At 33.7% G+C, this 13,141-nt stretch overlaps 1 protein-coding gene across 1 annotated transcript in view; it reads right to left on the reverse strand.

The window, feature by feature from the left end:
• Window positions 1-13,141, reverse strand: part of LOC140059251 (laminin subunit beta-1-like) — a 38,125-nt gene that overhangs the window by 17,159 nt on the left and 7,825 nt on the right. The window contains exons 5-7 of the mRNA XM_072105117.1: window positions 7,132-7,258; window positions 3,491-3,679; window positions 620-799 (exon numbers count right to left, since the gene is read on the reverse strand). Of these exons, the coding sequence (XP_071961218.1) occupies window positions 620-799; window positions 3,491-3,679; window positions 7,132-7,258 (496 nt within the window). The remainder of the gene's footprint in view (window positions 1-619; window positions 800-3,490; window positions 3,680-7,131; window positions 7,259-13,141) is intronic.

A 13,141-nucleotide genomic window follows, 5' to 3' on the forward strand; every position in this document is an offset into this window, starting at 1 on the left:
CATTATTTTGTATTTGGCGAAGTCCATACACAGAATACACCTACTTTTGATCATAACCAAGCTAGGCTAATATACGCTAGGCCATATGAGGCCTAGCGGTCCTGTTTTGTTTACACTCCATCGCGGTCGAAGATCGCTTCACACACGGCGCTACAAGTCGCCAAAACGGAAAACCACTATTTGGTATCGGCTGCCATAAACAAGCTTATTAAATTTCTTTGGTACATTTCTATTTAACGAACATTGTATACTTGCTTTTCTGCTTGATAAATTCTTGTTCAATTGATGTTTAAAATAAGATATTATACGATAAATTACACGAACTATAAGCTTAATTTTCCGACACTCTACACCTCGTGTATTTAGAGGCAACGTCGTACACGTGAGGGCGCTCGCTCGCATGGTGGAATACACAGTGTACATGTGCTGTTTTTGACGATCTGCATTTTTGGATCCTCGGGTATAAGCCCACCCCCCAAACTTGACGTGATTTCATGTTCGAGGGGGGTGGGCTTATACCCGCGTCAGTACGGTATATAGAAATATATTTCATCAATACATATTGATATTATTGATAATGATAACATTTTTTTTTTACTGCAGTAAAAACATGTCTTACCTTCACAGCCGTCAGGATTATTTTCTTGTAAGTTCCAGAAACCGTTCATGCATGTATCGCAACGCTTACCGTTCACATAGCGTTTACACAAACATCTACCGGCCTCTAGGTTCATCATGGCGTCGGTTCGGCTCTCGCATTCTCCTCCCATCTCAGAACCACTCGGATCACAATCACAAGCTAGAAAAAACAAAAACAAGGATTTAATATTGTAATCCAAAAATAAAAATGAAAACTGTCTGAATAAACATGAGAGTAGTCAACTCTCCCAATACCGTACTAAACTCTGCCAATACCGTACTAAACTCTCCCAATACCGTACTCAACTCTCCCAATACCGTACTCAACTCTCCCAATACCGTACTCAACTCTCCCAATACCGTACTCAACTCTCCCAATACTGTACTCAACTCTCCCAATACCGTCCTAAACTCTCCCAATACCGTCCTAAACTCTCCCAATACCGTACTCAACTCTCCCAATACCGTACTCAACTCTCCCAATACCGGTACTCAACTCTCCCAATACCGTACTCAACTCTCCCAATACCGTACTAAACTCTCCCAATACCGGTACTCAACTCTCCCAATACCGTACTCAACTCTCCCAATACCGTGCTAAACTCTCCCAATACCGTACTCAACTCTCCCAATACCGTACTAAACTCTCCCAATACCGTACTCAACTCTGCCAAAAACGTACTCAACTCTGCCAATACCGTACTCAACTCTCCCAATACCGTACTCAACTCTCTCGATACCGTACTCAACTCTGCCGATACCGTACTCAACCCTGCCAATACCGTACTCAACTCTGCCAATACCGTACTCAACTCTGCCAATACCGTACTCAACTCTGCCAATACCGTACTCAACTCTGCCAATACCGTACTCAACTCTGCCAATACCGTACTCAACTCTGCCAATACCGTACTCAACTCTGCCAATACCGTACTCTCTAAAATACGGAAACTCTCCCAAAACCAGACTTTTCGTAAGGTCCAAAAGGTCACAAATTCATTTTTGCCATTAGAAACACATTCTGAATACCAGAATTTCCAGAAAACCAGAAAATTAGGCCAGCCCAAAGGTGTCCGATATTGAGAGAGTTGACTGTATCACTAAACCCTGTAGTATTATATAAAAGATCTATCAGTACACCTTATTAAACTTTACTACTAAACTAACTAAAAGTTTTGGCAGAATACTACAGTAAATTAATATTTGCATACACAGGCAGGAAGCATAGTAATTTAAAATTGAATTAATTTGTAACGTACAGTGTATTAACTCACATGCATAGAGAAACTCTAGACTGCCCAGTGATATACTGGAAATTAATTTACTTATAAACGGTAAAGATAATATTCCATACATGTATTACTATTAAAGCCCTATAAATTAACCAAAATATATGTAGTTGTTCTACATGCATTAGAGTTTTCCATTCGTTAACTTTTAATTCACAAATCAATGAAAGTTTAAAATCAGAGGCAATTTAACTACTGGTGATACAATTTACAAGTCACTAGTAGAACAGTGGGGGATCAAAACCACAAATTAAAAATAAATTCCAGCTGATATGTATGTCTACAAGCTCCAATCAAGGTCATAGTTCATTAGATCGAGGGCGGTGTATGTGACTTTTGGTAAAGGTTAGATGGTTTTTGTTGTTGTCGGCTCTTGGTGTAAATCCCATGAGTATAAAGATAGTTTATTTCATGACAAATTTAATGTTATTTTTGGTTTCTGGTTTCATTTATAAATACCCTTTAATCTGGAGTTAGGCAGCCCATAGCCTTTGAGTCCACAGCAGTAGCAAACCTGCCAATCTTTAAAGTAAAAACTACAGCTATATATTTTTTTCTGTGATTCAAAGGTGCACAAAAGCAATAGTTTCAAGTAAATATATGTAAATAATATAAAATCTACACAAAAGTAATTGATCTATATATTTTAAGATGAGTTTTGTTGCGTAATATTAGGTAATCATACACATACTATGTACATATTTAAACTAAAGATTTCAAAAAAAATATTAAAATTCATAAACAAATATTGTACATCAACTTTCAAATACCAATATGAACAGTAAAAAAATCATTATTTGAAAATTTAGTTGGGCTGGCCTAATATATCTGTTTTTCCAGAAATCTTGATATTTCGATAATGTGATTTTAATGGTAGTAAAAACAGAATTTTAAAAATTCTGGCATATCTATTCGGTTTTCAGATTTTTCGGTATCGAGAAAGTTGATGACTATCTGAATTGTTGTATGTGGGTTGTTTTCTAGCATGGTTGTCGGTAGGTTGTAACAGCAGCAGCCTAATCAACTACAGACTGCAGACAGATGGTGTGCAAATATATTTTTAATGTTATGATCTTTGTTCCGAAAGTCTAAAGTGGAATTTATGAGTTGCATTTGAATACAAACATTTTAGAGAAAATTGTTTTCTCTGGTATTCTACAATATTACATGAATATTGTGTCACACCTTTGTCTGGTATTCTACAATATTACATGAATATTGTGTCACACCTTTGACTATGACCAATTTTATATATGTATAAATATAACAACCACAATTTCAAAACATTCTTAAATTCATTTTAGTAACAATTATTTTAATTTAACATATCATAACAAAGATAATGATAATAAGGACATGTTCGCTCAAAGACGTAGACAGAGTGGGAAACACAAGTGGGACACGCATCTAACAACTATTAGCGTTTAAGATGATGATGATCATAATGATAAATTGTGTATCACAAACCCCTTTATATTTATATTCATCCCTAATTAAATCTAAAAACTAACTTAATTCTGTAGAAAATATACAATCTTGCTAATTCCACAAACAATACTTACGAACACAAATTTGAGAATCCCTGATGTCTCTCGTAGGATCCATATAATAGAACGCTTCACACTGCTCACAGTTCCTACCCATCGTGTTGTGCATACAATCATCGCACACACCCCCACTGACACCTCCAGTTTGTTCAAAGACCGCTGCATCAAAATGGCATTTTGTTGCATGTTGATTACAATTACACACTGCAACAAGGCAAAGAGAAGGGGGTAAGATTAATAAAAAGAATAATTATAACAACTTTTTATTACATTAATAGCTGTATTTCGATTACTGTACATATGTTTCATTCTGAAAAGTTAAACATGTTAAACATTAATAAACATCAATATTAACATTATTGAACATCACTAAACATTATTGAACATCACTAAACATTATTGAACATCACTAAACATTATTGAACATCACTAAACATTATTGAACATCACTAAACATTATTGAACATTACTAAACATTATTGAACATTACTAAACATTATTGAACATTACTAAACATTATTGAACATTACTAAACATTATTGAAAAAATATAACCATGGCGTTAGACCGTTTTAGCGTACGACGCTAAAAGAATGTGTGTCTGAACAGTTGGGGATTAGCGTACAACGCGTCGTACAACGGTTGTAGCGTTGTAGTGGAAAACGGTTGATAGTACCGTTTTAGCGTACGACGCTACTGTAAGTCAACGTTGTATCCAATCAGAACGTTTCCTGTTATGACGCGAAACAAGGTTTGACCTAGGCTGACATCTTGTATCGTCAATGTGTGAGATGGATTTCAATAACAAAAAGGCCAGAATAAATAAGGCCTAACTACACTACAAATACAACTGTTACAAAGGCTACAAACTATTATCAACTGATTACCATTATATTTTCTAACAAATGACATAAATACATGCACCTTGTATTTAAACATAGGGACTATGATCCCATCCGCTTTTAGGCCTAGCTAGGCCTAGAGCCATTCACGCATTTCATTCAAGCTAAAAACTAGCGTGGGACATCAAGTCACTCATTCATACAAGGCAGACTAGACTGGACAAGTTAATGCTGAAAACCCCCTAACTCCTAAAAAAATCAGTAAACAAACAAGGGGAGCTGTGTCCCTTTTATTAGCAAGTTAAGGGTAATTTTCAACCGACTGGACCAAAGAATATATATCTTTTTGACTGGACTGGATAGACTAATCAACAATCATTTTTTTCTTCATCATTACGAGGCCTGCTTTATTTTCGTAACAGTCAATAGCCTGGGGAAAATGTTTTTTACTACAAAATAAAAACAATAGAAACAGAAATTTGGCTTTACTATATTTTTCTTAAATAAATGCTGAGGTATGTTTTATTTACGGCAAATTTTGTCATAATTGTAGGGCTGAGATCTAGGCCTAGGCCTATATACAGTGGAAATAATGATGAAAACACGTGGGTAAGAGCACATGATGAATATGCAACTAGAAACAACCTGGATGACGTACTTCCGTTGTAACGATAATCGTACGCTATGGGTCTGAACACCTCGTTTTTTTCTCTGCGGTTTGTAACGTGACCTTGATAGTAACGTTGTACGCTAAAACGGTCTAACGCCATGGGTCTGAACAGGGCCAAAGAAATGACTGCACTGAAACAAGATACTTTTGTTCTTTATGTTATCTCATAAGATTTGTTGAATGTTGAATGTTTTTATAGGCCAGGTCATCAAGGTCATTCAGAGTCTCTTGTAGTAAAGTAGTATCAACTGGTTTATTATTAATTATGAATACTGTACATTACAAAAGTTTGGTTTATATCTATAGAACAGAAGAAACTCTCTTTTGGGACATTCTATTCATCAGGGGACATTTTGTGGCAACATCTCCTTGGGACATTCTATTCAGGGGACATTTTGTGGCAACATCTCCTTGGGACATTCTGTTCAGGGGACATTTTGTGGCAACATCTCCTTGGGACATTCTATTCAGGGGACATTTTGTGGCAACATCTCCTTGGGACATTCTATTCAGGGGACATTTTGTGGCAACATCTCCTTGGGACACTTTCCCACAAACGAACAATGAAGAACAAGATACGCTTGAACACTACAACCTACTGTATACTACACAAACCATAAATGGCGTTGCAACAGCCGCTGGATAACATCCTTATTACATTTGTGGGTTTCAAAAGTGTCCCTTTACAGGGGTTCTATTGTGTTTTAAAGAATTATTACATTATTTGTCATCTTTTGCATTTCATACAATTCGCAATCTGACCTTCAGTGTTTTGTTAAGAACAAATTGAGTGGGTTTATATGTCATCATGTAATGCATGCCTAGAAGTTATTGGGCCAATGGGTTTACTGTAGGAAAATTTATCACCTGATAAGTAGCATTAAACTACAGAGGAATTTCCTGAAGATTCTGGAAAAACTGTTCTAATTTTAGTTTTTTAAACTGATTGAACTACAGTACACAAGACATGGCTCAAAATTCACCATAGCAAACTAGAAATGTGTGAAAATTTGCTAGTAATAAAATTAAATTTTTTTATTTTCTACCAGATTTTAAAAATAAAGTTGAGATCAACAAGGTCACAAACATTAAACAAAAGGATACCATGTTTAAAGTACATACACATACAGTATGACAACTTGATATGTACACCAAGTTTAGTACTATAGTAGCAGAAAATGGAGAAAAAGACAAAAACATTTTAATATTGGAAAAGTAACGATAAATAATACAAAAATAGTGATGGTAACAAGAGGCACAAAACATATGAAACATTCTCAGTCCTGACGTTAAAAGCATATTGATCGTACGGTCGAGAAACTTAACAGTTCTTTTCAGAACTAATATACGTGGTGTACCGCAAACTTTATATTCTACAAATAAAACATTTCTAAGGGAAACAGCAAATTTTTAAAAGCTAGTTGGATAGCAATTGAGGACATATTTGGTGGAATAAATGCACCAGTGCCTTGATGCTATGACTAGCCTACCCTCTCATATCTAGTTACACCATTCATACTGTAATCCTTAAAAGGTGAACTTTTAGTGACCTTTAGAAACTGGTATAGTACAACAAACAAGCAAAAGATGAGATTAAAATCAATACAAATATTGTTGCATAGGTTTAGAATAGATGTACAAACAAACAGTACAGCATCAAGGCTGTATGTTGTGGAGACGTTCGAGTTTTGATTATGTCAAAATCAAACTATATTACACTGTAAACTACAGTACACTTACTCCTTTGGGACACGCCTATTAAGCAGAAACTTGTATTTTTTATTTCAAACACATCTAACAGCAAGTATTCAATTACAGGATGGAAAAACTATTTTAAATTTCATTTGAGGCTAAGTGAGTGGAGATGAAAGAGTAACCACCCTGGCACAAGGTCAGAATTGAACCCTGGACCTTAGGATTGGAGGCAAGCATGTTAACCACCAAGCTACAGCGCCACTACTTCCCTGTGAAACAAATGAGGGGTAATACATATTTTAAGACTAGGGCCAACCCCTATTCAGGGAACACTCTTACCAAGAGGACACTTGAATGGGTTTCTATGGGTTACCAATGGGTGTACAGTATTTGAAATGTTGGTATCATTTTCATGCTAATATTATACAGTATTAAGAGGATAAAATTTACATTTGCATTTGTTTGTCTGAACTCCCTGGGCTGGTCGCCATGGCTGATCATGGTGGAATGGTTTACATCTTTCACAGTTCAAGCCTTCAGTGTTGTGGTTACAATCACAATTGCCATACACATGTGCCTAAAATCACAAGAAAAAATACTAATTAATATGTTTGCCAAATTTATTATTAAAATTCATACGGGTGAAGACTGGAATAAATAATGAAAAACAAAAGAAATAGCAACAATTTGTGGCTTATTAAACTGGCCAAAGAAATGAGAGTGTTGATGTTAATTCAATTCAAATTTATTTCAGATAATTTGCCCAAATAATACAAAAGAAATCCATTTGATCAACAAATGACCCAGAATTATTCATTGAAATAATGCCTCTTCTACATTTATACTACATTCTGGAATCAATCAAAATATTGAATTTAAACAATTTATCATTTTGTTTTTGCTTTTGTTTATTTATATCAGATGGGTACCGACAAATTTGAGAGACTGAGTATAGATACGAGGTAAATCGGGGAGTTGTTCAAGATATTAATATTCTCAGAACATAAAGTCTATCCATTGATAGTCTTCATCATTCCAGGCTGGGTAATGAGTCCACTCAGATATTAATCTAATTACTCTGGATTAAGAGATCAAATTTCTTTATAATTAGCGTACAATTTAAATCCAGGCAAAATTCTTGTTGGTAATTTAATGTCTGTACTTTGGTTTCTGATAATAATAAAATGTTATTAATATCTTACAAAAAGAAAACAATAAATTTGGTATTATTATTAACAATAAGCTATACTGTTATGCTATTATTATCTTTAAAAAAATGATTTGAGAACAATAATTTGGTAATTCATTACAAAATAATGTCACGATTGTAGCTAGGACGTTTACAGGCGATTCCTTGTTTTTCACAAAACAGGCAAATATCTTCACAAGACTAGCTATCATCACTTATGCCTCTAGTTGAAAAAGGAAACAAAGGGGAGGATTGTTTGAATATTCTACACCCCCTCCTCCTCACACCTCAGCAAGTTTTAAGTACATTTAATTTGACCAGGAGCATGAGTGCAAATAGAACATAGGATAAACCAAGTAGACACCATGTTTAGTTACCTAATGTACCTGTACATTATGCAATGGAAGAGTACAGTGTTAAGTTTTACTTACACAATGTTACACCCATTTTGATAAATCTGAAAGTGCAGGAAAGGCTCTCGTTTTCGGTTCTAACAACAATGTTATTTATCTAACGATGATGTTATTTAAATAAGATAAGAAGAGATAACAACCAATGAAAACAAACTGAAAACCCAAATTCAAAAGCATTCTAAAAATAATGGTTATAAAGCGGTCAAATGAATGGGTTAACATATTTTGAAAGCACAAACTTATGATCAATAATAATGTTTTAGCTTAAATTTATTTAAGTTTATATTATAAATATTAGAGATTAGATTATACAGCATTGAAAAAAGGTATGATGCACTGGTCTATGGCCTGAGACCAGCGTATCTGATATTGGTTACTACATGGTACTACTGTATGGGCTATCCTTGGTTTCTTTATTTATATATTTGTGTTACTTTTTCTGTAGTTAAGTTTATTTTATCTTTACACTTTAGGAGGTCGGAGAGTCACTCATTAGTGTTTTGTTTCACTTGTTGACAATCCCATCTACTCCCTAAAGTGCTCTGTACCTTGTGATTTTTTTTTTTTATTTATAAAAGACAAAATAAATGAAATGAAATTTGCTTGTAAGTATTTTGTATTCATATTGTCTTGTTGTAATCTTATGTTGAAATCTAAAAAATCAAATCACATACTGTATGACTACAGAGAGCCAGTCAGGTTAAATGCTAATTAAATTATAATGCTTAAGTCATTTTCTTCCAGCTATCCTGGTGAGCCACCAGATGCCGTTTGACAACCACTCCAACAAATTACAAATTCGTTCATAAAAATTATAGAATTATTGCTCATGTACTTACTGTATTGTTTAAAATGAAATATGAATCATTAAAAGAATAAATCATCACAATATATACATACATAGCATTCATTCAATCAAGAGAAATTTATTTCTTTAAAAAAAAAACTAAAATACCTTCACAATGTTTTATTATGTTCTAAGGAATGTACTCAAGTGTTTAATACTGTAAACGTTATTTCCTGAAATAATTTGATTTGGAATTTCGGATCCAAATTAATAATTTAAAAGTAAAGTTTCCATATAATTTTACTGGACTGAAATAAATTTTAAAAATGTAATAACTTTTTTTTTCTTGTGAATAGCGCTTCATTACCACAAGACAGTCAATTTCAATGGAAAATTATTGAAAGTTTATACAGATTTTTTAAGGGGGAAAAACTTTGAAAGAGCTCTCTAGAAAATCTAAGCGGCCATTATCATCACTGAGTCGTTGCAATATTAATAATTAGGTCAATTGTGCCTCCCTGTTGAGCCTAGAGGAGTGTATGCAAGGCTAGCATTTCAAATGCCAATCTTGCATGCCATAAAGGTTAAGACAACTAATGTACATTGCAATGCATTGATGCCGTCAAAATCATCGACTTAATTCCTCAAAATGTTCTAATACAGTAATCTTATTTTCATAAACTTTTCAGAATAGAAAGATGTAATTTATTAGTACAAAAAATAAAATTTAAAAGTATTTAAAAATGTTGTTTAAGGGATGAAAATCTTTTGAAAAAGGGTCAAAGGTTGAATACTATAACTGCCTACGACCCCTCTGTCTACAAAGAAAAGGTGGATAAATAATTGATGCTATGTCAAGATGAGGCACAGTAATTGCTAATAACTACTAATACTGTAAGTACTAACAGAGGTGAATAACATTACCCCTTCTGTCAAGAAGAGGCATCCTTATACAATCAAATTATTTGTACCTTTGCCTACGTACAGTACTAGAGGTGAATAAAATCACCCTCTACCTACAGTAACACAAACATCCTGTATCTCAAAGTCAGACCATCTCTGGTTTTAGTATTTATACTTAAGTCATTTAATTTTGCTCGTTTGAGGTATCGTTTTAATTCTAGACATAAACATACTTCACCACTATAAAAGGAAACATGTCCTACAAATAAACCAATAATTATACATTACAAATTAAATTTAAGACTCTTTCCTCCAAGCACGTTATTTGAATTCTAAGCTACATTTGTCTGAATACAGTTAGGTTTCTATTTAATATAAACATTTATTTGATTGTTCCCACGCATTGTTTGTTCATGTTTATTGTTTTAAAACTATAACAACATAACTTAATGGAAACAACATAAAATGTAGCAAGGTTTAACCCAAGAACTACTTGTGAGGTAAAGAATGTTCCTTCTACTTTATACTGTGTAAGCTCAAACTCTAATTATACCAATGTACAGTCTGTACTGTATAATATCGGATGCAAGATTATACAATACCACACACGTTTGAACATTACAACAAGTTAAGCCAAATTGAATTACTATAGTATTTAACTCCAATAGAGAATTAGTAGTTGATACGCAATACTATATGTCTGTGGCGTTACAGAACTGACAGCCTGGCTAAACCCAGTACCAGAGCTTAAATGGCAGAGAATCAGCAGCCTCAACGCAACTACCCAGCGTTGGACAACCCCTTAGGAATGCTAAACCAAGGGACTTTTCCCCATGTTAATATTACTACTGTACTGCTGCGTGTACACAAATCTCTAACTTAAAAGAATCAAAGTTAAATTATATTTAAGTTATATTTGAGAGTCATGTATTGGTAACTTTTAACAATCTAACTAAAAATTTAATTAAAATTTTAAAAGCATCACACATGCATGACAGACTACTAGCCAAGAAGCCTCTTTTCGAAATAAAATGTATAACACACATTTTGAATTATGCTGTTTTAACAAAAAGGTCAAAAGATCACCTTTGTACTCCGTGAGAATTTTTTATAATTTTGCTAAATTGTTTTGAATCACCTCAATTTCCTATCGTAGACTAGACTAGTTCCTATTGGTACCCATAATAACTACAACCTATGCATGGGTACATGCCTAACAACAATACCATGGATTACAACCCTGTGTTCACTGTAAACACTCATTGTTGGTATATATCGTGTGCTCAGGAAATCATGGACATTAATTTTAACGCAAGCTCTTTCAAGTGTAAAATTACATAAAGATACTCGTCACTTTGGCTGACTTTTTTAGAGAATTCATCTGCTTCAGCAAATTTGTCCAGCCATTAAGAATATCACAAAATGCAAATGTATGGCTAAATATAACACTAACAGCTACCTAAAGCTAAATATAACACTAACAGCTACCTAAAGCTAAATATAACACTAATAGCTACCTAAAGCTAAATATAACACTAACAGCTACCTAAAGCTAAATATAACACTAACAGCTACCTAAAGCTAAATATAACACTAACAGCTACCTAAAGCTAAATATAACACTAACAGCTACCTAAAGCTAAATATAACACTAACAGCTACCTAAAGCTAAATATAACACTAACAGCTACCTAAAGCTCTGTCCAAACTATCAAACTTGATGTGACAAAAAAATGTGATGATGTCATATATGGACATGATGTCATATCACTACCCTATTTGGACATATCACTACCCTATTTGGACATATCACTACCCTATTTGGACACATCACACTTTTTGTCAAACTAGTTTGATAGTGTAGACAGAGCTATAATATGCATTCATTCAAATAATTACACTAAAACAGTATGTTATGACTTTTAGTTGTATAAGGCTTCTAGTATAGCGAACTCTTTTAAACAGTATGTTATGACTTTTAGTTGTATAAGGCTTCTAGTATAGCGAACTCTTTTAAACAGTATGTTATGACTTTTAGTTGTATAAGGCTTCTAATCTAGTATAGCGAACTCTTTAAAACAGTATGTTATGACTTTTAGTTGTATAAGGCTTCTAGTATAGCGAACTCTTTAAAACAGTATGTTATGACTTTTAGTTGTATAAGGCTTCTAGTATAGCGAACTCTTTTAAACAGTATGTTATGACTTTTAGTTGTATAAGGCTTCTATTATAGCGAACTCTTTTAAACAGAAATGTTCTATTACTACAAAACCCGGTCAGACTTTTGCTTTTACCTTTTTATATTTTCTTTTCTAACACTATCAAGCAAACTATTTACACTGAGCAATCAACCATAATAAGAACAGAAATAATATCCAAAGTTAAATAAAACCAATTGCTGATAAACGAAGCTTGTCATGAACAAAACGGTACAACAACCCCTACTGTATTCACTGAAAAAATGGAGCTATCTAATTTTATAGCCCCATTATTAAAACCATGGACCATATAGGTCCATGATTAAACCCATTCTTTGGTTGAAAAGCAAAGGTACCTAGATTGATTGTCTACCTATGGACGGATGGACAGAGATACTACATTAAACAGTGTAATGGTATACTAATATTTCTACTATTATACTACTGTATGAACTACAAACTAAGAATGGCTAACATCATAACCAAGTGTAAATGTTGAGGTGATAATACAGTAAGCTACAGTATTGGTGGTTCTTGTGCTGTACTAGTAATCAGTAGTTAACTTACAGTATACCAAGAATTAGTTAAGTACTGTAACAAGTACCTTCATAAGTCATGAGTGTAGTTGGCGGCGCATTTGGTACAAAGAGCCTTGTATTAATATTGTTAACATGATTGGGACAAGATACCTTGTACCACCCACACTGACTACAACTAGTAGAGTGAAACCAAGGCCAACTACATAATCACAATAACAAGTGATTAGCCAGTGGGAAGGAGAAAGAAAGAAAACCACAGTTTATTTGTGAGTTTAGAAAATGTTTTGGAAATAATAATCAAAGTAGATTTATGAATGTAACCAATATCAGACAAATCAACTTCTTTGACACTTTTTTAATAGAATAAACAAACAATTTTAAAGAGTTTTTTTAAATAAACATGTCTAACAAAATGCAGATTTAGACAACAT

The sequence above is a fragment of the Antedon mediterranea genome, chromosome 9 (assembly GCF_964355755.1).
Source record: "Antedon mediterranea chromosome 9, ecAntMedi1.1, whole genome shotgun sequence".
NCBI lineage: Eukaryota > Metazoa > Echinodermata > Crinoidea > Comatulida > Antedonidae > Antedon > Antedon mediterranea.